This window comes from Triplophysa rosa, linkage group LG3 (genome assembly GCF_024868665.1).
Source record: "Triplophysa rosa linkage group LG3, Trosa_1v2, whole genome shotgun sequence".
NCBI lineage: Eukaryota > Metazoa > Chordata > Actinopteri > Cypriniformes > Nemacheilidae > Triplophysa > Triplophysa rosa.
In genome coordinates this window covers 2288985-2316226 of record NC_079892.1, presented here as the reverse complement: position 1 = coordinate 2316226, position 27242 = coordinate 2288985, and the positions used below count along the sequence as shown (strand labels likewise).

Sequence of the window (27242 nt, the reverse complement as noted above, 5' to 3'; positions counted from 1 at the left end):
CGCTCCGGGCTAAATGCGCTGCGCTCGAGACCCCGCGCTGTCAGTCAGTCCGCCCGGCGACGCGCTGCGGATGAAGTCGCGTCTTCTGAAGGTTAACGGGCTGATAGTCGCATCTTCGGGTAAGAAAGAGCGATGTGTATGTGTGTGTTTGTATGTATGACGTGTGTGTGATGTTGTGAAAATACAACCGCGTTCTGTGAGGATGATGGTGATGATCCTATACACGCGTACCGCAATGCAGGCGCGCGCGCGACTGTTCCACATGTTGTTTTTCTGGTCATTTCTATAAGAATCACTCGTGTCGGGGTCTGATGTGTGTGTGCGTAGTGTCGCCGATGCGCTGAGATCAGACGCGCCTCTGTGCGCGCAGCATCAATCACACGCGCGTTGTTTTTCCGCTTAGCACCTGTGCGCTTTTATCTCGTCACGGAATGAAATGAATGAAATCTCAGATGTGCAGTGAATGTCTGAAGGGCTCACGGATGTTCGTTTGTTTTATGTACAGCATCAGTGATGCGTGAATGTGTGAAGAAGCAGTTTGTTCGGGTGTGTTCATGATGCTGTTTGTCACATGAAAATGATCCGATATATCACGATATCACATCTACATACTTTTGATGTGGTATTCTAATGATTATGAGATTATTTGTGGGATGGGATGTTTATGAAATGATTTTCATACTCGTAGGTAGATCCTTATATGTACATGGTGATTGATCTGTTGATTCTCATGTGTGGATGTAGTAATCTGATGATTATCCGGTGATTTCCTTATGTAGATGTGATAATCTTATGCGTATGAGATGATTTTTATATGCAGATGTAATGTTGTGATATGTGGGATTATGAGATGATGCTCATACGCACATGTGGTAATCTGATGATTCTCATTAGAGAGATGAGATGTGATAGTCCGTTAAATCTGATTTGTCCAATATTTAGATTTTTGATATGTAAATAATATGCACAGCTAAAACAGAGATGATTTTATCCTTTCAGTTTGTCTCTCATTTGAACATTTGCAATGTTTTCAGTTTAAATGTCAGATGAAATTCCCAAAATCGTCACATTTTTTCAATTTAAAAATACTCTTATGATGTTATGACCTGTAGTGATTTTTACTATTGGAGGGTTTGTATTTCTTATAGAAGATTTCTTATGAAATTCTTGGCCTATTTCGTAATATTTTCGAGGTTGGGATAGGACAGGATTAGAATTAAATGAATGGTTCCGACTGGTTTATTTGACAGGACTCTTGTTGTTGTTGATCCAGTAACTGGTCAAAAATTGCGGTTACCGACCGTCAGATTTTGGTTCCATTTCATCGTACGGTAACCGCAGACGAATAGATAATGCACATCTTATCCGGGTCCATGTTTGACCTTCTTTTTCCACATGAGGGGTCGTGGTTTTCTGGCCAATCACAGCATTATCTTGACTGGCTGTTGTGATGTCTCCAGTGTCCTGATGTGATACTTTACTCTCTTCTTAGACCCCCTCAGGACGCTTTCCGTCTTTATCTCCCCTGCTAGAATGTGGGTTATACCCTTTTACCCAGCCGCCCCGGGCACAGTTCCTCAGACAGCCGGGCGTTAGGGTCAGACATTACTGATGGGGATTGTTTGTGTGTTTAATGAATGAAGTGATGCGTGTCATTTCTGCAGCATCATCATGGCTTTCTTGAACATTGCTCAGACAAACGGTTCATGCGAAGGGCTGCTCGTGGAATAACGACCTGCAGTGATTCCAGGTTTTATGTGTAAACTCTCTGCCGTGTAAATCACGTCCTCACCGAGACTCGGCTTCCCAGCATGCCGCTGGGCAATCACTGTCCGGCCGAGACGAAATGAATCACTCGCTCGGCACGATAATACAGCCGCTGGAGTTTGATTGACAGCTCTGGCATTTGGCGAGCGGCAGGAGACTGACTGTAGTGATGGGAAAAACTCCAGGAAGATTCTGGGACGTGCAAGCTCCGTCCACACTGCTCCGTCCTGTGTGTGTGTACAGAACACAGGAGTCACTCCTGTGAACCTCTTGACCTCAGTGATGACATCGGTGGTTACCATAGCAACCCTTTTGCCTTGTGCATTCGCATACAAAAATGTGAATTCCATTTGGTTTTGTAAGGTGTTTGTGATCAAAAAGTTGAAAACTGAAAAACACACATCTTGAAAGAGTTGACGTGACACACACACACGCACACACACACACACACATGCACGCACGCACGCACGCACACAAACACTAACTTTGCTAGATTAGTCAGGAATTACTGCTGATCGATTCTCACTAATGGAATGGAAGAAACACACACACACACACACACACACACACACACACACACACACACACACACACGTGTGTGTAGAAAGTATGAGTCATGTTGTTTCCTTGTGCAAAACTCACAGCCACATTGCAGGGGGTTGTGGGCGGTAACCTGGGTGTTGCCAAGTGATCTAGATGGTTGCTAGGCTGTTATTCATGCTGCCGTTGATGTGTAATGTCATAAGGTTTGTTGTAGGCGTGTATATTGTTATCTGTTCAAGTGATTTGTGTATCTGAAACCAGGTCTAGTAGATGTCACAATGTAGCTCTGTCACACACTTTTTTATCTTTACTTACTGTGACAGTGTGAGCGTGTGTATTTTGAATAGACTGTTGTGTAGAATCACTGCAGGTGTGTGTTAGTCTGTGTACAGATTGATCGTCTGGTGCTGTAAGGTGCGGCAGTATCTCCAACACCTGCATCCTCATGTTTCTGTGTCTGATCACATAATGCTGCCGCTGCAGTGTGTGTGTGTGCGTGTGTGTCCTCGTGTACCTGTTTATATGTTACACACACACACACACACACACACACATGAAAAGTGTGTAAAAGAGAACGTGTGTGTGTGTGTGCGTTAGTGCGAGAGTGTGTTTGAAAATGAATGAGTGTGTGCGTGTTTGGGAGGTTGTGTATGCGTGTTTTAAAGATTGTGTGTATGTGTTTTAGATCGTGATGGCCACACTGAGGTCTCAGTAAAGTACAGACCATTAGGTTTCTCATTAAACCTTTATCCTGAAGTGCTTCTCTGTGGAGATGTTCATCATATCTCTGACAAACATCAGAATGAAGATGCCGTGTGTTCTCAAACAGATCAGATATCCTGAAGTCAGCATTAGATCAAAGATCCGTTCGTTTTCTAAATACTCCTTCCTGTTCTGTTATTCTGCACAAATCATCAGCGCACATCATTTCACATTTAAAGTCCCAGTGAAATAAAAAATGACAATTCCTATTTTGTTCATGAAACATTGCAGCGTTTTTTGTAAATAGCTTACTAATGTGGGTCATTTCTTTTTAAAATTCATGTGCCCTAATAATCTTCAGTTAAAATCTGAAAATGCACTTCCGCCCTCTAGTGACCTATCCACCTTAAATGACGCAAGTTAGACATATTGGCTGGGGCATCTGTTAACTCCTCCCCTTCAACTGTCAGTCGGCTCCCAGTTCCGTTTCAGAATGCAACGGCTGCGTTTAAACATCCAATCAAATTGGAGTGGAAAAAACAAGTCACGCCCACTATTTTTCTCATTCGAAATTCCGTTTCACTTGGAAAGTAAAAACTATCGCAACTTCCGGTTCACGGTGACTTTAAACACCCTCCATCACATCAGATTGTAATTCTCTCTCTTTCTCTCTCTCTCCCTCTCTCTCTCTCTCTCTCACACACACACACTTAGAGCTCTCTCACATACAGCACTCAACATCATATAGGACACATGCTTAGATGTAGTTTTGTTTCTGGCATATCACAGTCCTGACACAGATCAGATGAATTCTGGGTTAATTTATCTGTGATGTTGAAGGACAGAGCACCTCGTGTGACTATTTTTAGCATCTGTAATATAACAGAGGCCTGAAGGGAGAGGTGAGACTCATTTAGAAGTCGATTAGGAGAGATCTGTCTCACATCTCTGTGTGATATACAGTAACACTGAATACAGTCTGATGAAGAGCGCTCAATTCATTATCAGATGTAATATCTCACAGAGGCTCTCATTATGAAAGCGTACTGAGTAAACTATAGATTCATATCTGAAGAGATGAAAGTGTGTGATGGAGTGTGCGGTGAGAATGAAGTATGGAGTGTACAGGATAGTGTATACAGTATGGAGTGTGCGGTGAGAATGAAGTATGGAGTGTACAGGATAGTGTGTGCAGTATGGAGTGAGAGTGTAATACAGTATGGAGTGTGCGGTGAGAATGAAGTATGGAGTGTACAGGATAGTGTGTGCAGTATGGAGTGTGAGTGTAATACAGTATGGAGTGTGCGGTGAGAAGAATGAAGTATGGAGTGTACAGGATAGTGTGTGCAGTATGGAGTGTGAGTGTAATACAGTATGGAGTGTGCGGTGAGAAGAATGAAGTATGGAGTGTACAGGATAGTGTGTGCAGTATGGAGTGTGAGTGTAATACAGTATGGAGTGTGCGGTGAGAAGAATGAAGTATGGAGTGTACAGGATAGTGTGTGCAGTATGGAGTGTGAGTGTAATACAGTATGGAGTGTGCGGTGAGAAGAATGAAGTATGGAGTGTACAGGATAGTGTGTGCAGTATGGAGTGTGAGTGTAATACAGTATGGAGTGTGCGGTGAGAAGAATGAAGTATGGAGTGTACAGGATAGTGTGTGCAGTATGGAGTGTGAGTGTAATACAGTATGGAGTGTGCGGTGAGAAGAATGAAGTATGGAGTGTACAGGATAGTGTGTGCAGTATGGAGTGTGAGTGTAATACAGTATGGAGTGTGCGGTGAGAAGAATGAAGTATGGAGTGTACAGGATAGTGTGTGCAGTATGGAGTGTGAGTGTAATACAGTATGGAGTGTGCGGTGAGAAGAATGAAGTATGGAGTGTACAGGATAGTGTGTGCAGTATGGAGTGTGAGTGTAATACAGTATGGAGTGTGCGGTGAGAAGAATGAAGTATGGAGTGTACAGGATAGTGTGTGCAGTATGGAGTGTGAGTGTAATACAGTATGGAGTGTGCGGTGAGAAGAATGAAGTATGGAGTGTACAGGATAGTGTGTGCAGTATGGAGTGTGAGTGTAATACAGTATGGAGTGTGCGGTGAGAAGAATGAAGTATGGAGTGTACAGGATAGTGTGTGCAGTATGGAGTGTGAGTGTAATACAGTATGGAGTGTGCGGTGAGAAGAATGAAGTATGGAGTGTACAGGATAGTGTGTGCAGTATGGAGTGTGAGTGTAATACAGTATGGAGTGTGCGGTGAGAAGAATGAAGTATGGAGTGTACAGGATAGTGTGTGCAGTATGGAGTGTGAGTGTAATACAGTATGGAGTGTGCGGTGAGAAGAATGAAGTATGGAGTGTACAGGATAGTGTGTGCAGTATGGAGTGTGAGTGTAATACAGTATGGAGTGTGCGGTGAGAAGAATGAAGTATGGAGTGTACAGGATAGTGTGTGCAGTATGGAGTGTGAGTGTAATACAGTATGGAGTGTGCGGTGAGAAGAATGAAGTATGGAGTGTACAGGATAGTGTGTGCAGTATGGAGTGTGAGTGTAATACAGTATGGAGTGTGCGGTGAGAAGAATGAAGTATGGAGTGTACAGGATAGTGTGTGCAGTATGGAGTGTGAGTGTAATACAGTATGGAGTGTGCGGTGAGAATGAAGTATGGAGTGTACAGGATAGTGTGTGCAGTATGGAGTGTGAGTGTAATACAGTATGGAGTGTGCGGTGAGAAGAATGAAGTATGGAGTGTACAGGATAGTGTGTGCAGTATGGAGTGAGAGTGTAATACAGTATGGAGTGTGCGGTGAGAATGAAGTATGGAGTGTACAGGATAGTGTGTGCAGTATGGAGTGAGAGTGTAATACAGTATGCAGTGTGCGGTGAGAAGAATGAAGTATGTACAGGATAGTGTGTGCAGTATGGAGTGTGCTTTCAATACAGTATGGAGTGTGCGGTAAAAATCATGAAGTATAAAGTGTGCGATGTGCAGTAGGGAGTGTGCGGTTGCGGTATACAGTATGGAGTGCACAGTGTGCAGTATGGGGTATGCATTATTCAGTGTGGAGTGCGCAGAACAATGTGTTGGGTATGCCGAATGGAGTGGACAGGATGAGGTGTTTAGTATGCAAGAGCTGATGTTTCCATCTGTAGTACACTGCACTGTTTTTACGTGATCTTGTCTTACAACATTGCATATTTAATTCAGTCAGCACTGTCCAGTTGTAGTCTAAAAAATGAACATTTTTAATTATTTAGCGTTGGTTGTAAATAATCATAAGAAATCATCAGCTGATTGGGCGGCTCTTCCGGGTGACGGTGTGTTGGGTGTTTTCTGCTCTTTGACCTCTTGTCTGTCGTGTCTGAATAAGAATACAGATTGGTGTGTACTACGGACGATAATAAATCACGAGGGATTTCTGAAGTGAAGCATAAACAGTGTGCTACTCTTACGGAGAGCTCATTACAGATTTATGGCCGTTCTCTGGTCTTGGGTGGCTATAGTTTTCAGATCGATGGTCTCGCACCCCCACCGCTGGCTCCAGTGCAAATGCATTGAAGTGCACAATCCCATTACTGGTGAAAGAGCCGGAAGCGCTCAGGAAAACATCTACAAACACACCCTTCAACACACACACACACACCGCTGTTGTTTTAGTGCTTCATCTCATCTCCAGCAGCGCTGGACTAAATCTAGTCATTCTTGTCACAAACACACTTTGTGTTTAACCCGGTAACGTCTGGTCTGGTTTGCAACTCGCTATGTCAAACGAGATTCATTTCTAGATTATTTCATTCAATGCATTGTATCAAAAATGATCTGTTTTTCTTCAAAATACCAGTTGTGTGGTGTGTTTGTCAGCGGGCCGGCCTCGGTGTTCTTGGCTGGGTCGGGATGCTTTTGGAGAGCACATTGATGTGGGAACATTAGTATTCACGTAGGGTGAAGAAACAGGTTGCCATGCGTTTCCAGATTCAGCGACAATCACAGAACCAGAATATTCTGAAGACAGTTGTTTGTCTTGCGAGCACACGTTATTCTAAAATCATAAATCAGAATAGTTCATGAATCGTGCTAATATAGTGAGTTACAGTGTAGTTGGGTATGAAGATGTAAAATCTGCGTGATGAACTCTTGTCTAGCCTTGCACGATCATACTTTACAGCCAGTGAATATGTTATAATCTGCTGCCATTGAACTTCTTCAACACCGTATTTCAATGCACGCAATCAATCATCTAAAAACCCCAAAAATGAACATTTGTGACCTTTGGAATGAAACCTTGCAACTCCATTTTTGATTTCAATTTTGCTATTGGTCAACCATCATGTTTGTCTGTGGGTTTTGCAAAAAAGTATTAAAATAGTATAAATGCAGTGAAAAATGTTGTGTTTTTTATTGCCTGTAAAGTGGCCGTTTTTAAAGAGACAAGCTTTGCGATGATTTTCTGACCTTATCTGGAGTTTTGTGCTTGCTTTTAAACATTAATATCACAACGATTATGCTCAATTAATTGTGGGAAGCGTAAATTGTTATCACGATTAAAATACGATTAATCGTGCAGCCCTACCTTGTTTGCAAGATTTTACCATAAAAGACCATCTTTTTAAAAATAAATATTGCTTTTAATATTGGATAAATAAAATATTGTAGATGCTTTTCTGTTCTTTTTCTATTCTTTCTATTTTTTTCCTTACTTATTTTTTATGTTTCCTCTTATTACATTTACATTTAGTCATTTAGCAGAGTCTTTTATCCAAAGCGACTTACAGAGAGTTCAGGGAGCAATAAGCGATATGTCTGTTTTTTTCTGTAAAGCGACAATGCAAAAATTGTTATAGAAGTACATTTGATATATAGAAATACATTTGAATTCTCAGTAAGAGAGAATCAGAGAAGCGTGAAAGTGCTTTTTCGAGACGTCTTACTGGAGGTTGATGATGGTCTTCAGGATTTATTGTTGTTCTGCACTCAACACACTGAACCTTCTTCCTCTGCATTTAAACATCAATACTCATCAATAATCTGAAGGATTCTGAGCTTTGTGGCTCACAGGCATCTGTCTGTCTGTCTGTCTGTCTGTTAACATGTGATTTGCCAATTCTTATAAATAAATTCATTGAAATAATACACATGGATCCATATGTTTCATTCAGTACCAGGACGTAAAATAGTTTGGTCGAATGAAACATTGATGGTTTGATATTTGTGTGTGTTGTGTATATTGAATTAAAGATATAGTTATACTGTAATTATTTTATTATTTGCTGTCAATTTTAACCTGTGTGAGTTTCTTTCTTCTGCAGAACACAAAAGAAGATATTTTGAAGAACGTTCAACGAAGAACTGACTTCCAACGTATGAACACAAATGTCATTTCTCAAAATATCTCCTATTGTGTTCCACTGATGAGTCATATTCGAGTTTTCACACGGTGTGTGATGAAGGTCCGTGTTGACGTGACGCGTGGGCAGAATGTGAAGTTTATACCCATGTGAAGAGATTATCCTGTTATATAAAATGTAAATGTTGAGATGTTTTCACATTATAGAGAGTTCAGCTTTTTTCCGTCTTTTGGCGGTCAGCGATTGTCTTTCTGTGAGTCGATTGGCGCGGGCGTCCGTTAGAGGAGACGCTGTTCTGAGGTCAGTTTTAAGTTCTGACCGACTGTTATCATTGGACTTATCAACAGTCCTGACTGACTTTAATGTCTTTATCAGCTTAACCTATCGGAAAGATCACCAGACAGCCGGAGGACGAATCTACTTCCTGTCAGTTAAAGATCTCCTGCTTACCGTCCATTAACCCCACTGCAGAATTTAATGGTCCACAAACTTCTCAAAGACGTGTATTGTGAATTATTCCGTTCATTTCTTTATTTATTGTTACGTAACTTCTGTGTTCTGGAAAGAGAAAATCTTGTTTGTAGCCTGCTTTAAGAATGTTGATTTGTCTGTCCCTTTAGTTCTCTAGTTAAGCTGTTGTTTCATTCATTGTCATAAATGGCTCGAGCAGACGGAACTGTAAACAAGCAAACAACCCAGAATGCATCAGTAAAGCGGGTCATTATCTCATAAGACACACATTCACCGTCGATTACGTCCCAGCAGATAACATAACACAAACCCGCTCTGAAGTAAACAGATGTCCCGCTAATGGCCGACTGCAGGGATCCGGTCTGCTCTCGTATAGATTTTCCCTTAAAGTTTGGTTGACGGTGAGTGTTGTGTTTGTGCAGCCCAAATCACATTATTTCAGAGGCCTTATCGTCTTTTCCATGTGTTAAGTTTGTGTGTTTTATGGTTTTTCAGTGCTGTCGCCCTTCCGTGAGGTTCTGGTCCAGCCTATTATCTTGCTGCGAAACCTCCGTTGTGTAAGATCAGGCGACAGATGGATGAACATACGGACACACGGATGCGTTTCAGCCTCGCTGATGTTTCATTATAGAGTCGATCATGAATGATACAGAAGGAATGGACAGCATTGAAAATCTGTTTATTTTTTTATTCAGAGATCTCAAAATGAATGAATTTCTTGTCATATTCCAGTAAGAGCCAATTGTTTTTGCAATCCATATCAATGTTGATATGTTTAGTATGTTTATTTATTTACATTTTATATGCTGATATGACTGATGTGTCCTAGTTTGAATCGCTCACGGTCGACTCAAAGACAGCCGTTAGCATCTCCATCTATTCCTGTTTTGTGCACAATCACGGGATGTGTGTCACGTTTCTATTCTGGCTTAAACGGTAACAGAAGACGCAGCAGATTCATGAAGTGGACGGCGTTGAGAGTTTCTGTACAGTAGGACATCACAATCCGTCTCTGTTTGTATTTCAGAAGGCCGTGCCAGTTACCAGCGGCTGAGAAGCGGCTCATTGTTGGAGGGTTAGTATATTTGTGCTTCGGTCCGTGAGTGAAGAGGACGACGGGACGTCTGCATGCGACACTCGAAACACACTTGACAATCGATTCAATCGGTGCATTGTGAGGGACGTGTTGGTGTGAGTTTGCTGCATTTGTCCATCGTCGTGAGAAGTGTCTCGCGATAATAAAATGGGATAATATATGGGCATGATGCTGTGTGTACCGCTTGACCCCATTTGCAAATGTAAGGCCTGTTTTTTCATCGTTGTAAGCAGGATTTAAATGCAGCTTTTGTGCACAATTGTCCCGTCTGTGCACAATAATGTACTGTATATTACTCACACGCTGAAGTGCTCTTACGTAACGTTGTTTTCTGAGGGTCACAGTATTGGTTTGACTAGCCGGACGCACAGACACACAATATTAAATGTGTTTTGTATGAGAAGAGAAACCAATAGGGATGTCAGTGTTCATGGTCGGAATAAGCGTGAGACCCCTGATGTTATGATTCCTGTGAATTTGTGTTTTTTTTCATGTTCTTTGTGTGACAGAATCGCTAATGAATTCTAGTCCTTGTGTATGTGTACATGTTGTTAATTCTTACGATCTGCACAGCGACTCGAGACCTGTGACCTGAATCCAAAGCTGTCTGAAGATGACAACATAATACAGCCAGAAGACCGAAACTAATGGCCTAAAACTCTAATGGATCCATTTAAGATGGAAGTAGGGCACCGGATTGCGGTAGACAGATGTGATGGGTCTGTTTGATGATGATGTGTATGTGTGAATGAGAAGCTGTGTGTCTGTGGACAATATTTCGAAAGACGTTGATAACCAAACAACACTGAATCACATTGACTTCCATTGTATGAACACAAAACCTCTGAGACTGAAGAACGAGTCATATACAGGTTTCAGACAACATCAGGATGAATAAATAATGACTTTGAGTGAACTTTTCCCTTTAAATACTCTCCTGATAACACAACTACGTCTGGGAGACGTCTACTTTTACATCTGCAAGACGTATTTTTGATTGTTTGCTCATCTGCAGTACATCTCTGAGACGTCTGGTCTCAGATGTCATGTAGACCTCTAGAAGACGTCTGTAAGATGTTTATGATTGAGAATGGATGTAAAACTGCTGTTTGTAAGACGTTTAGCAGATGTTTACACAGCAGATGTTTTCCAGATCTTTAGCAGACATCTTACAGACGTACCTGTGATATCTGGGTCGTGATATTAATCCCGATAGCACAAATACATCTGGCAGACATCTATTTGATGTCTGCATTTAGATCTGCAAGACATAGTTTGCTCATCTGCAGTACATCTCTGAGACGTCTGCTGTCAGATGTCATATCTTACAGACATCTTCTAGAGGTCTATGTTTACGATTTAGAATGGATGTAAAACTGCTGTTTGTAAGACGTTTAGCAGATGTTTACACAGCAGATGTTTTCCAGATCTTTAGCAGACGTCTTACAGACGTACCTGTGATATCTGGGTCGTGATATTTCCGTGACCTTGACATGCGTGAATAAAGCGTGTGAGCTTCATTAGTCAAGTATTGAGAGCTGTGACACAGCAGCATTGTGACCGAAAGCTGCATACTGTAATTCTCCTCCGAGTCTACTGTACATTAATATCACGAATCAGCAGTTTATACAAGCAGCGGTTTCATGGACGTTTGCAAAGTGCCTCTGTGGTCACTTTTGCCTCGCCTATGTGCAGCAATTTCACTCATACAAGACCAAGTCTTATTATCTGTTTAAAAGACTAAACTCACTCAAATCACTTTATAAGGTCCATATATTTCTGACCAAACCTGATATTAACTGCACCATACATTTTGTTTCTTAACCTCAAATAGTACGTAAAATCTCTTCATGGATTCGACAATTACAGTCTCATTTGTGTTCTGCCGATTTAGGAGCTAAATGTGTTTTTACTGTCATTTCATTTCTCTTCCAGGGTTTGTCATGAGGTGCTTTGTAAACTTTGAGTCTTGCATCCGTCTCATCATTGAGAGATCACTCCTATTAGCAGGAATGCAAATTTCTCCGCGAGGTGGTCCCGAGGGGTTGTGTGTTTCCTGTATGAGTGATGATGAAGATCTCATTAGTGTGAGTGCCGGAGTTCTGCGGTGCCGGACAGAAGATGGGGGTTGAGTTTGGGAGATTTAATCCTCGATGGCGATCCGGAGATGCGTCTATCCGAGCGCTCCCAGCAGGGATGCTCCTTCAATAGCGAACCCGCATTAGCGCGCCTGTCGTACCGCCCAGGGAATTAATCTGATCTCCCCGTCACTCAGATAGCGCTCCGTTCCACTCCGCTCATTTATTTAGGAGACAATAGATTTGGGACAGTTGGGAACGAGGACATTCTTAAGAAGATGGAGATTGGAGCTCGCGCGGTGAGGATTGAGAGAACGTCTCACTTACAGAAACACTTCTTTTGCAATGCTGTTTTTCGGATGCGTAGTATGGGAACATGAAAAATAAATTTGAATTGAGTTGAAGAGAAAAAAATCAGTTTTTTGGACTGAAAGTGATCTATAGAGGGAGAGGTCACGTCCTCTGAAACGGGCGATAGTCCGCTGAGATGTATTCGTGAGCTTCTGTTGTATGAGCGATAAGTTCTCACACATTAATCAAGTAACCACAACGTATGCATTTCTTATTGATGTGTTTTTTCTCGGAGACCCCTGACGCTCGTGGTTAACCGTTGTTATTGTTCGAGCTGAAATTGGTTGGTTATTCAGCAGAGTTTCAACACGAACCCGCTGAGCCGACGTGAAAATAATGTCGAAGGATTAAGCGGAAGGTCAGCCAAGGGTTTTGCTCTTTTTATTTCTCCGTCCTGCACTGCGAAATCCTAATTTGTGTAAAATCTTAAAGGGACATTTATCCAACTATATAAATTCTGTGTTTATTCACGTTCGTGTAGTTTTAAACCCGAATGTGACTCTTTACAGTGGAACACAAAAGAAGATACTTTGAGAAATGTCTCATTGGTTCAGTGTTGTTGGGTTATCAACGTTCTTCTAAATGTCTTCCTGTTGTGTTCTGAAGAAGAAAGAAAGTCAGACAGGTTTGAAATGACACAAGACGGAGTGTATGATGTAAAAAAGTTCATTTTGGGTGAACTGCAGTATGTTGTCTTCATAGGGGGCTCTAGTGCTGTAGCTGGCAGCAGGTTTGGTCCTGTCTCACTCTCTGATTGGCTGATGTCATGATCACATGACACCTGCAGCATCTGGATTCAATCACCTGTCATGCTGAAGATGTGATTATTACAGATTCAGTGCAGAAGGAATCACAGAGCGAGGATGTTCCTCTAAAGGGTTAAGGCTAGGATTTGTGTGTGTGTCTGTGTAGGTTGTGGGTGTCCGATTGAATATCCGATGATGGTTTGTGTTTTTTAAAGATGTAAGTGTGTGTCTTATGGGTGTGTGTGTGATGGTTTGTTTGTGTTTAGTGTTTTTGTAAGTGTGTCTGATGATGTGTGTGTGTGTGTGTGTGCGCGCGCGCGCGCGCGTGCGGCAGGTGTGTGTGTGAGACTGGTGTGTGTTATCTGGTGGTTGTGTGTGTTGAATGGGAGTGAATCTTTGTGTGTGTGTTATAGATTTAATGTGTGTGGTTGTGTGTTTGACAGGTGTGTGATGATTGTTCTGTGTGTTTTGCAAGTTTGATAATGTGTGTGTTTGTGTGTTAAATGTGTATGTGTGTTAAGGTCATCTATGTGTTTTTGACAGGTGTATTATCTTTATAAGTGTATCTGATGATCTGGTTGTGTGTTTAATGGGGTTGTGTCTTTGTGCTTGGTGTGTGTGTGTGTGTGTGTGTGTGTGTGTGTGTGTGTAAAGGTTGTTGTTGTGTGTTTGTAAATTGTGTGTGTGTGAGATAGGTGCGTGATGTTTTTTTGTAAGTGAAGTTTTGTAAGTGAAGTAATCTCATTGTGTGCGTGAGAGTGTGTTTTGACAGGTGTGTGTGTTTGTATGTGTGTGTTAAGGTTGTATGTATGTTTTGACAGGTGCATGATGATTGTTGTGTGTTTATAAGTATATCTGATGATCTGGTTGTGTGTTTAATGGGGGGGTGTCTTTGTGTTTGCTGTGTGTGTGAGATGTTGTTGTTGTTGTTGTTGTGTGTGCGTGTTTATAAATTGAATGTGTCTAATGATGGTTGTGTGTGTGAGAGAGATAGGTGTGTGATAATTGTTGTAAGTTAAGTGTATCTGATGATCTGGTTGTGTGTGTGTTTGATGGGTCTGGTGTATAAAACAGAACAACAGATGTGACTGTATGATCAGACTGCTGTGGATGTCATTGTATATCCCAACACAACACAACCGCAGAAGCCAGACTAACAAACATTAACACAAGTGACTGTGATGTTGTGATGTTACAGTATCATCAGAAGTGCACGTCTGTCTCATCAACTGAACAGCATCAAATATTTAGCAGTAAATCTGTTCCGCTTCTGATGAGATATGAATAATTTGTGTGATGTCTTCTCATTGCAGGGTCGTGATGTTAACAGATCATTCAAAGACAGATTATCAATCTGAGGTCGTCATGGGGTCGTGATTGTGATTCTGTCTGATCATCAGACTTGTGTAGTTTTACTTGTGTATAACTTATGTTTATAATACACTCAGAGCAGTTCTTTTGCAGATATACAGTATGAAAGATGCAGACATCAGGAGTCTCAGAGATGATGGCTGTTCTTCATCTTAAGTGTTTGTACCATTTAACAGACCATAACTGAAGTTACTTAGAAGTATGAACTTTTGACCTGCATCAGAGACTGTTCGAGACATTATAGACTTATGTAAAGAAGACACTGGGTTCGTTCTCGAGAGATACATAAGCAGTAGACTTAATCTAGATTTGCTTTCCATTTAATCTTGTTGCTGTCTATGAGAATCAATCGAGACATTAAAGAAATCTCATTTGTGTTTTTTATTCCCGGTGGAACAGCTCACATTGTCTGGAGAGATCTGAATCTAAATACATGAGTGTGTAGAAGAGAGAGAGAGACACGAAGTGTGTGTTTGCGTGGGTGCGTGCATGCGCGTGTGTGTGTGAGCTTTGACATCATCAGTGTAAAACAAGCATTTCTATGTAAATGGGAGAAAACATCATCAGAGCTCATGAAAATTGAGTCATCTGATGGAAAAAGTGTTGCTAGGAAACTCTCGACGCGTGGAAAAATCCTGTAAAGCTCACAAATGTATGTCTGTGTTTGTCTGCCTGTGTGGCAGAAAGATATATAGATTTGTTTTTTATTTATTCTGTTTCATAAAAGGAAAGACAGCGTTTGTTGTAAGACCGATAAATGTGAGACAAAGAAGTGATTTAACTCTAGAAATTCACAGATTGACATTTTTTTCTAAATTCCTCAATGCATATGGGGGAAAGAAATATAAAGTAAAAATGAAAAAGTGCAATAAATAACTTGTTCTGATATAGTATACGCATCACAGCCGAGAAAAAGAACATCTCAAAATGTATTCAGTTTTTCTGAATTGACTGGTTATAGGTATGTGTTTAGGTCAAATGATCATTTTTGTTTGATTCTGTAAACTTCTAACAATATTTCTCCCAAATTTCAAATAAAAATATAGTTTCTATTTGCATTTATTTGCAGAAAATAACAGAAAAAAAGCTCTGTATTTTTTCAGACCTCAAATACTGCAAAGAAAACATGTTTCTATCATATTCTACATGTATTTAGGAACAATTCTAAAATATTTTATGTGATAATCTGGATTTTTATCATTTTGCATATGTCGTGTCATGTTGTCAGTCTTTCACATATGCTGTTGGATGGACTGGAATGACCACAATACATCTACAAATGATGATTACATGAAAGTTTGGAATGGCTTCAAAAATTCTTCTTTTGATACCATTATCATCACCATTGCTGTCCTGAAAATACTCAAAGCCATAAATACTGATTTCTACTAAATATAAGTGTGATTTTTCACACTAGGCGTGTTAATATATTTCTGAGTTTGAGTCCGGGGTCTTTTCCACCCTCTAGGTCTCGCCCATCTAAAGCAGCTGTCATCTGTCATGTGCCCGTATTGTGTTGTCGTCATGATGATGTCACACTGAGTTTGTGCGGCGGGGCGGCTGCTGGTGGTCGTGATGAGATAACAGGCTTCTGTTGGCCTTGACATCATTGTGTGTCTGAAGTCTTGTCAGAGAGCATCAGACGTGACATTCAGACGTCTCAAAGCTGATGTTAATCACATCCAGTATAAATACTGAGAGTGACTCCGTTCATTCTGCCTCTCTGTACTGAGACGTGGCTGATATCACTGTTTAGCTTTCCGTCGCATGTATTTGGTTATATTTTGTTTACAGACAGATACAGAAAGATGTGATTTTCTTTGAGCTCGGGCTGAGATGTGCAGTAATGACCCAGTGGTGAAATGACATGTTGTGTTGATGGTGTGTTCAGGGAACCTCCTGATGTGTGAAGATCTGCTGTAGGTCATGATCCCAGAGGCCCTTCAGCCCAGAGCCATGAGACCCGTCTGCTCTCTTCTGCTAACCGTCTCGCTCGCTGTCTCCTCCAACTGTGAGTACACCTGTCTGTCTGTCTGCCTTCTTGTCTGTCTGCATGTCTACCTGTCAGCCTGTCTGCCTCTCTGTCTGTCAATCTTTCCTCCTATGTCTGTCTGTCTGTCTGTCTGTGTGTTTCTCTCTGTCTGTTTGCTTGTACTGTATGTCTTTCTGTCTGTTGCCAGGCTGTCTGTCTGTCTGTCGGTCTGTCTGTGTTTCTCTTTTTGTCTGTCTATCTGTCTGTCTGTCTGTCTGTGTTTCTCTTTCTGTCTCTCTATCTGTCTGTCTGTGTTTCTCTCTCTCTCCGTCTGTTTGTCTGTCTCTCTGTCTTGCTGCCTGTCTATCTGTCTGTCATCTTTTTGTCTCCCTTTCTGTCTTTCTGCCTCTGTTTGTCTCTCTGTTTACCTGTCTCTCTTTCTGTCTGTATGTCTTTCTGTCTATTTACCTGTCTTTCTGCCAGCTGCCTGTTTGTCTATCTCCCAGCCTGTCGACCTCTGTCTGACTCTTTCTATCTGTCTAACTGTCTGTCTGTCTGCCTCTCTGTCTGGCTTTCTATGTCTGTCTGTCCTCTAACCGTCTGTATGTTTCTTTCTCTGTCTGTCTGCTTGACTGTCTGTCTGTCTTTTTGTCTATTCTGTCTGTAATGTCTATTTACCTGTCTATCTGCCAGCCTGTCTGCCTCTCGGTATGGCTTTCTCTGTCCGTCTGTCTGTCTAACTCTGTCTGTCTATCTGCCTTCTTGTCTATCTGCATGTCAGCGTGTCTGCTTATCTGTCTGTCAATCTTTCTTTCTCAGTCTGACTTTCAGAATCTCTGACTCTGTCTGTCTATCTTATTTGAGCCTGTCTGGCGTTCTGTCTGTCTGTCTATATGTCCACCTGTCTGTCTCTCTCTGATGCTGATGTTCTGTTGTTTCTCTTTCAGTCTGGTTAGTTTGGGGTGAATCTTCAGGAGTCTTTGGTGGTGAGTTCTGCTGTCCATGCCAAATCTACTCTCATTTATTGAGTTCACGTTAAGGTTGATACTGTAACACCCTCACACACTTGTGTTAGATGATGTCGTCTGTCAGCATGTCCATCACTACATTAATACTGAAGACCCCAGAGGCCCTTTAACGGCTGATTTCACAGTTTTCCAGCATAGTTTGAAAGGGCTTATTGCTGTTTTAGAGTTTGTTTTTCCCGTCGAGATCTTGTGGCAGCCCGTATATGTATTCATGGGTAAAAAGAGGCCATTGTGGGGGAGCAGAAGATTAAAGGGATAGCAACACATCTCCCCGGCGCTCACTCTCGTCTCGCGTCTATGCAGAGCCGGACCACCCCCCACCCGTTTACCATCAAAGCCTCGAGAGCCCTGCGTGGTCTTTGGCAGACAGATGCGTTTAGTGTTTTCTGTAGGAGCTTTGATGTCTGAACGTTTCGTTGTCGCCAAAATCCAATTTGCTAAACCTTGAGAGCTGGACTGTCTCGCTCATAGATCGCTGTATAGCGTCTTCAGTATTGATGGAGAATGTTTAAGCCAGTCAGTGTTGACTGTAATGCTTAGTAAGCCCTCAACAGTGTGTAATAATGACATGTTCTTCTCCTCTGTCTCACTCGTGTCTCAGATGAGTGGTCCGGTTATGGACCTGTGTTTGAGGAACAGCCCGTCGACACCATTTACCCCGAAGAGTCTCCTGAGGATAAGATCACTCTGATGTGCAGGGCACGAGCACACCCACCTGCTACATACAGGTGACAGATACTGAGCCCTTACTAGTGCACACTCACTAGTGATCCCTTCTGCACTCTCCCTTACCAACAGATACTTTTGTACTGTTTAGTATGTTTGAACTATTCACAGAATGCATAATAAATAGCATAGCAAAAACATCACATTAAACATTACGGTTGTCTCATTCCCAAAACAATGATGAGATGATATGGTTTTAAAAATTATATTATAACTTTAATAATTATGATTTATGTTTCAATATAATTGTAATAATCAATTTATTTATTTTTTCAGAAAAAAAATAGTAGATTTACATTTACAAGAATTAAATATAATTTATGTAGTAATTAAATCATAATATAGATAAAAATATATGATGTTATATTATTGTTAATGTATGTATAAAGTATAATTTTTATGATATTAAAGTGTATTACATGAAATGAAATAATGAAAACAAAAATATAAAAATTAAATGTAATAATTTATACTACAAAAAGATCACAATATAAATGTTTTTAATATTTTATTAAAAATGTATATAACTATATTCCAATTAAAATTTTACATGATATTGTAAAAAATGTAATTAATAGATATCATAAATATATATATTTTAGAAGATTTTTTCCTGATGTGTTTTATTCAATATTTTGTGATTATAAATCTTTGTATGTCATTTATATTGTAAGTAAATCATAATATAAATAAAAGCATATTATATTATGTTATTGTTAATGTATGTATAAAGTAGAATTTTTATGACATTATGGTGTATTATGTTATGTAAAATAAAGTAATAAAAAACAAAAATATACAAATTTAATGTATTAACTTATACTACAATAGATACAATATAAATGTATTAAATATTATATTAGAAATGTATATAATTATATTCCAAATTAGATTTTGCATTACATTGTAAAAAATGTAATTATTAGTTATCATAAATATATTTTTACTAGAATAAAAAGAAAGACATTGTCTAAAAAATGTAATTGCAAGGTACATGTGAGTTTTCTGTTCTGATGTGATGTCATGTGATGTGATGCATGTTTACAGGTGGAGATTAAACAATGCAGATATTGTTATTCCTGAGGGAGGTGACAGTCCTTACAGTCTGATGGGTGGAGATTTGGTCATCAGTTACCCGGACAGAAGCAGAGATATTGGGAACTATACCTGTGTGGCAACCAATGAGTTTGGGACGGTGATCAGTCAGACGGCTTCTGTCCAGTTTGGATGTGAGTTCATTTACAGCACTTCTTCTCTTTAACAACATCTACCAGACGTTCACTGAAATCTTCTCTGTGTGTTTTAGACCTGGACATGTTCTCCACGGACGAACGAGAGGCGGTCCATGTGAAGGAGGGGCAGGGGGCGGTACTACTCTGTGCTCCGCCCCCACATTTTCCAGGTTAACCTGCTTTTACCCTCATAATTAAACAATATTTACTTCATACCCTAAATAGATGAAATGACTAATCACGTCTTTTCTCTCAACAGAAGATTTGTCCTTCCGCTGGATGCTGAACGAATTTCCAGATTTCATTCCTCTGGATAAACGTCGCTTTGTGTCTCAGACCACCGGGAATCTCTACATCTCCACAGTCCGAGTCGCAGACAGCGGGAATTACTCCTGCTTCGTCTCCAGTCCGTCCATCGCAAAGAGCGTTTTCAGCAAGTTCATCCCTCTGGTGCCCAGCCCCGAGCGTGAGTGTGTTACTGTCACAACATCAAGCAGCAGAGCGCCATCTGCAGGCCAGTGTGTGTACAGAACTTCATGTCATATTTGCTCTGGTGCAGGTTCTCTGAGGAAATACCCCGCAGACATTAAAGTTAAACCTCCAGACACGTACGCACTAATGGGTCGGAACGTCACGCTGGAGTGTTTCGCGCTGGGAAAGTAAGTTGAAAAACAAACGCACACACGCATGGACACACAAATGTTATGTTTTTATTGCTGTTTGTGTGCTCGTGTGAGTATGTGTGTGTGCGTTCAGCCCCATCCCTCAGATCCGGTGGAAGAAGGTGGACGGTGAACTGCCCCCCCACCGTCACGACATCAGTATGGCCGGGAGTCTCCTCCATCTCTACAACCTCCAATACGAGGACGAGGGCTCGTACGAGTGTGAAGCGGAGAACTCCAAAGGCAAAGACAAACACAAAACACATCTGTTCGTGGAGGGTGAGAATTATGAGTACGTCTTACACACGGTTAAGCTAGTTAGTGCTACTAGTTAACTCGCGTTCGTGTGTTTGTCAGGGGCTCCTGAGTGGGTGGAGAAGATCAGCAGCTCAGAGAGAGACATTGGCGGTGATTACGTCATGTCCTGTGCGGCCAATGGGAAACCCAAACCTCACGTGCACTTCCTGAAGAACGGACAGAAGGTACAAGTCCATCCAGTAATGGTTTCTGATTCTGTTCTCCTCATACTTGATAAATAATTCTGTTACTGGAAACTCTGGGGTTGGTGGATAACTGCGAGATAAATGAGTTTGTGCTGTTGGCTGTGATCCGTCTGGAGCGAGTTCTCATTCCGGTTACATAACAGTCCCAGCACGAGCCCGTTCCCATCTAAAGACCTGAAAGAGTCTTTGCAGAATACAGGATAGCAGGAGGGAATGCAAATAATCTCCAGACAACATCATCTCGCTGCTTCAGCAGAAAATCATGTTCTTTTCAGTACTCGAGGATTATTAAAAAGACTCATTTAACAGATTTTTTTAGATTTACTTCATTAGAATATATTTAACATTTGGTGTCATTTTGTTTTGCTTAGCAAAATCTATCTAGATTTTTATTAACATTAATAAATTATAACATTTATATAATTTATATATATATATAACATTTAGTAACTTTTAGTAATTTCATGTATTTTATTGTAATTGTTTAGATTTTTTCTGAGGTTTTTTATTTTAATATTTTGTGATTATTCATGTTTTTATGTACTTGTTATTTTATTATTAAATAATACATTGTATTTGTTTAGAAAAGTCTTGATCTAAAGATTTTTATTTTTTGTTATTCATATTTAATTTTTAATTTTGTTTTTTAATAATAAATTTTTTGTTTAGAAGATGCTTTTTCATTCAATATTTTGTAATGATTAATCACATTTTATGTACTTTTTATTTTATATTAAATAATACATTTTATATGTGAATAAGATGCTTATATCTGAAATCTGTCTTATTATTCATTATATTTTATGTATTTATTTTATTTTATATTAAATAATACATTTCATGTGTGTAGAAGATGCTTATATCTGAAATCTTTCTTATTATTCATTATATTTTATGTATTTATTTTATTTTATATTAAATAATACATTTTATTTGTGTAGAAGATGCTTATATCTGAAATCTTTCTTATTATTCATTATATTTTATGTATTTATTTTATTTTATATTAAATAATACATTTCATGTGTGTAGAAGATGCTTATATCTGAAATCTTTCTTATTATTCATTATATTTTATGTATTTATTTTATTTTATATTAAATAATACATTTCATGTGTGTAGAAGATGCTTATATCTGAAATCTTTCTTATTATTCATTATATTTTATGTATTTATTTTATTTTATATTAAATAATTCATTTCATGTGTGTAGAAGATGCTTATATCTGAAATCTTTCTTACTATTCATTATATTTTATGATTTTTTTATTTTATATTAAATAATATATTTTAGTTGCGTAGAAGCACTGAAGTATTTTACATATCTTTTTGTTAATAGTAAAATGTAATGTACTTTTTTATTTTGTCATAAAATAATATGTTGTATTCATTTAGCACATTTTTTTTAGTTAATTTAGCAGATTATTCAATTTTATTTGAACGTTTGTTATTATTCATAACAGTTGAATTTCTAAACTTTATTATTAAATAATACATTTGATTCAATTTCCTGATGCTTTTATTTGATTTGATTTGATTTTTGTTATTATTAATAACATTTTCATATATTTTACAGTGTTTTCAATCCTTTCTCATAGCCTTTGTTGCTGACATGCCATGAAAGACTAAATCCAAAAAAGATCAAATCCTTCCTCGTTGACAGACAGTGATGAACATCTCTGTACTTCTGTGTTTTCATCAGTTGGTAAAGAACCACGAGATACGCTTCACAGATCTGACATTTGCTGATTCTGGGATGTACCAGTGTATTGCTGAAAACCGCCACGGGACGATCTACGCCAACGCTGAACTCAAAGTCTTCGGTGAGCTTGGATCTCATTGCTTGTTGACCCTAAAAATGCCTAAACAAAATTGTTCTGGACTTAACACCTCGTGCTCTTTTCTCAGCCGGCGCTCCTTCGTTCGAGCGAAACCCAGTAAAGACCAAAATTCTTGCAGCCAAAAACGGACGCGTGGTGATCGACTGCAAACCGAGAGCGGCACCGCGGCCGGCCTTCTCCTGGAGCAAAGGAACAGAACTCCTCTATAACTCCAGCAGGTCAGAGGTCACGTCTGGTGCTCGTGTCTCCATCGCATTCCTGAGTTCACATCCTGTTAAACAATAAAATCTTTTGTAATTGCAGGATTTTCATTTGGCAGGACGGAAGTTTAGAGATTGTGAACATCACTACGTCAGACAAGGGCGGATACACGTGTTTCGCTGAGAACGACAGAGGACGAGCCAACAGCACGGGATCTCTGTCCGTCACAGGTACAAACTGATCTCAGAGCAGATGAAATGTGAATTCAGATTGGTGTGTATGAACGCATCTCTCGCTGTCCAACAGACGCCACTAAAATCACTCTGGCTCCGTCTAACGCTGATGTCAGCGTGGGGGAGAGCGCCAGGATGGAGTGCGGCGCGTCACATGACCCGACCCTCGACCTCGCCTTCATCTGGTCTGTCAGCGGTCACGTGATCGACTTTGACCAAGAGAGAGATCATTACCAACACAAAATGGTGACGTGATCAGTATTTACACAGCTTTTACTGCTTGAGTATTATTTTTAAGTAAGAAAGATGATTAAAGTCACATGATTCATGCTCAATCAGGACGGTCATGCAGGGACGTCGAGCTCCGAGCTGTTGATCAGTAACACACAGCTGAGACACGCGGGACGTTACACCTGTACGGCTCAGACGCCCGTAGACGACATCACCACCACCGCAGAGCTGGTGGTCCGAGGTGAGACGCTGACCTCAGTGTTTATTTGTTTATCGTGAGTGATGTCATGTGTGATTCTCTCTCGTCTCTGATAGGTCCCCCGGGTCCTCCCGGTGGTGTGCGTGCGGACGAGGTGACAAACAGCAGCGTGAGGGTGACCTGGAGTCACGGGACGGACAATCTGAGTCCCATCTCCAAATACATCCTCCAGCACATGGACATCAAAGCAGGACACGACTGGAGAGAAGCCTCCACCTGTGAGTGTCTCTGTGACGACCTGTCAAAATAAAAGTCTTGACATAACAAATGATGACACACCCACGTGAAAACACAGTGTAGTCATTTTATATGATTTACTTGTAGTAAATATGCTAGTGCCACATTTTCATTTAATCATTTCTAGATGTGTTGCGGTCATTCCAGTCCAGAAATTCAACATTCCAGTGTTGAATTTCAACAAAAAGTGAGAATCGACTGATCTGTTTGTGTTGGTTCTGTGATGTTCAGCTCCAGTGAATGTGGAGGGTAATGCAGAAAAGGCCACAGTGATCAATCTGACACCCTGGACGGATTATGAGTTCAGAGTCATCGCCATGAACACACTGGGCACAGGACCACCCAGCGACCCCTCGCCCAAAACCACCACAATGGAAGCCAGTCAGTCTGACATTCTCAACTTCTACATAGTTGATCATTACTGATAATCATTTCTATTGTGTTTCATGTATGAAGGGATGGAAATGTCAAAGCCTTATTGTTTTGCATCTCTCTGTAGGACCTGTGGTTGCACCATCAGATATTGGAGGTGGAGGAGGAACCAGCAGAGAACTCACCATCACATGGACGGTACCGGTTTCTCTCTGTGCAAAGATACAAACATTTTCTAGAAATTGTTGAGACGTCATTGAAAATAAAGCACTCTTACAAAATAACACGACAGTAATGAATTTAAATGTTTTAAATGTGTGTGGCCCGTGTCTATTTGCAGCCCGTCCAATCACAGTATCACTACGGCAGTAACTTCAGTTACATCATCGCCTTTAAACCTCATGACAAGCGCGATTGGCTGAAGGTGACCGTCTCAGATCCTCACGCTCACAAATACGTCCACAAAGACACGGACATCCCACCGTCCACGAAGTTTGAGGTGAAGATGAAAGCGTTTAACAGTCAGGGTGAGGGACCGTTCAGCCTCAGCTCCTTCATCTACTCGGCTCAGGACGGTCAGTGGGTTTTCACACTTAACTACATATGTCTCATTTAAAATGATGTCATATATCATCATTTCTTCTCTAAATCTTTGTTCTGAAACATTGAGGGCAAATGTCAGATATGAGATCTTAAAAGGGTCAATGTTTGATGTTATATTAAAATTGCATAATATAATTTTAATGTCATAATGTAATGTAATGTTTTCCAGCACAGATTGATATTTCATTTCAATTTTATTTCTGAAGCGTGCATGTTTTCCATTGCAGGACATATTTTAGCACAAACACTTTTACATATTTTGTATTTATAGTTTTTACTTTTCAGTAAATATACAATATACAAATGGGTTGGGCTGTTTAACGATTAATAGCATCCAGAATAAAAGTTTGTGTTTACATAATATATATCTGTACATTTTTCATATTTATTTTGTATTTATAAACACATAGGCATACACATACATAATTAGGAAGTATTTGTGTGTATATATTTTTATTTATATATTATTTAAATTTTATATAAACTTTTTTGTTATTGTTATATTTGATATTTTCTTACATATTTAATGTATGTGATTGTGTTTATAAATACACAAATTCATATGCACAGACATATATTATGTAAGCCCAAACTTTTATTCTGGATGCGATAAATTGTGACTAATTGTTGAACAGCCCTACAAATGAGAAAAAATAACATAGAAACATCGCCACAAACAATTATATAACTTGAAAAATTATGAAAGACAAAAGAAACAAAATAATTTTAAAATTAAATAAAGATAATAAATAGACATTGAATAAACAATTATATATTTTTCAAAACATGATGATGAAATTATAATATACTGTATATATATTTTTAAATATAATTTAGTTTTATTATAATTATTATAAATAATTACATTTATTTTAATAAATGTAATTTTTATAATTAACTCAATTACCTTAATACATTTATAACTTGATAATAAAAATGATTAAAAATAAATAAATAAAAATTGATGATAAAAACGAATATTTAAATATTCATTATATATATATTCATTATATATAAATATTAAATATTCATTATATATTTACTAACGTTTCAATTTCTCTAATAAATGTATTTTTTAATTCTTGAAAAAGATATCAGCTGTCTGATTCAGTTGCATTTCTATGTTCAGCTCCCTCAGAAGCACCCACTATCGTGGAGACGAGGCCGCTGTCGGCCACTGAAGCCATCGTGTGCTGGATGCCTGTGAACTCACAGACAGTAGAAGGATATCAGGTTCATATGAACCCCTCTTTAAATCTGCAGGAGATAGTGTGAAATATGTCTGTTTTCCACTCTTTAAACATCTCAACATCCGTCAGGTGCGGTACTGGAGACAGACGGTAGAGAACGAGGCGTCTGCTCAGCGCGTGCTGGTTCCCAGTCAAGAGAACCACACGAGACTGGACCACATGAAACCCAACTCTCATTACTACATCGAGGTGCGAGCGTACAACGGCGCCGGTTACGGACCGGCCAGCGTCCGTCACGAGGTGCACACGAAGAAAGCGCGTGAGTCTGAGCTGCACGACAATTATTCAAACATCTAAATGATGAAGAAATAATATGTTGAAGCAAACTTGATTCACGTATGTGTTGTTTCTCAGCTCCCAGTCGGCCGCCCAAAATAGTCGGGAGGAAGATGCATTCCAACGGAAAGAAATTCAACATCGCCTGGGAGCAGGTGGAGCCGCTGGCCAACGAGTCCACCATCGAGGGTTATAAGGTCGGCTATTGATACAATTTTACTTTCAGCATTTGAGTTATAACATTCATGTCATACGTGTTGACCTCTGACCTCTCAGGTGCTGTACAGGGCCGAAGGTCAGCCCAACGGCAGTCTGTACACCACAGGAAAACACTCCATCGATCTGCCCATAATGAAGGGTGAGTACCTGGTGGAAGTGCGCGCTCACAGCGCCGGAGGAGACGGAGCCGTCGCACAACTGCGTGTGTCAGGTAATCGCTCAGATTCACACAAGACGCAGCTCTCTGTAGGGTTTGAGTTTGAAACCGTGATTGTTTTGTGACGTGTGTGCAGGTGGAGGAGTGCTCGTGGCTCGGTCTCTCAGCATCTTCTCTCTGATGGTCACGGCGCTCTTGACTTCTCTCCTCTGAATGTAGATTCAGTCTTCACTCTGTGAATCAGAACTCTCACGGGATGAATCGCAGACGCCGTACGAACCCACTGATCTTCTCCAGCCGGGATACAAATGAACATCCGGGACGGATTTAACGTCTGAACTCTTCGATATGCCTTATAACATCTCACAGTCTGATTGTGTTGAAGCATGAGCTCGGAGGACGTGAAGCAGGAAGTGCTCGTGTGAACGTGTTTTGGTGACGGACGGGATGCGTCTGACGTTTGTCTTTATGTAGTTTGAATATCAGTTGCTTTCTCTTCGTTCCTGTCGTCGGTAACTAAAGCGCATCTGTCCGTGAATACAGTCAAAGCAAAACAATTCGGATTCAACTCTTCACAAATTCTACATCATAGAAAAGAGAACGGACGGAACGGCACGATCATCATGCTAGAGTATTATTATATATGCAATAATTGATAAGCTATTCATCTCTTTATTCAATGTTTATATTAGCATATCTAATAGAGGGACTTAATAAAGAGAGAGAGAGAATGTCTGAGTGAGTGAGAGAGTGAGTGAGTGAGTGAGTG

At 40.0% G+C, this 27242-nt stretch overlaps 1 protein-coding gene across 3 annotated transcripts; it reads left to right on the top strand.

Annotated features, from left to right (window-relative positions):
- Positions 1–27242, top strand: cntn1a (contactin 1a). 3 transcript variants are annotated; one of them, XM_057329474.1, is made up of 24 exons: positions 1–119; positions 16362–16481; positions 17390–17428; positions 18072–18198; positions 19244–19425; positions 19503–19598; positions 19691–19894; positions 19988–20087; positions 20185–20369; positions 20448–20572; positions 22297–22417; positions 22503–22653; positions 22739–22866; positions 22943–23115; positions 23209–23341; positions 23416–23577; positions 23828–23977; positions 24096–24166; positions 24309–24543; positions 25701–25804; positions 25891–26080; positions 26176–26294; positions 26374–26527; positions 26610–27242. In XM_057329474.1, exons 2-24 carry the CDS (start codon positions 16397–16399, stop codon positions 26684–26686), a joined length of 3111 nt encoding a protein of 1036 aa, XP_057185457.1. In that variant the 5' UTR covers positions 1–119; positions 16362–16396; the 3' UTR covers positions 26687–27242. The 3 variants fall into 3 exon arrangements, with proteins under 3 accessions (XP_057185457.1, XP_057185454.1, XP_057185456.1); XM_057329471.1 differs by having other exon boundaries at positions 19688–19894; XM_057329473.1 differs by lacking the exon at positions 1–119 and adding an exon at positions 9880–9903 and having other exon boundaries at positions 19688–19894.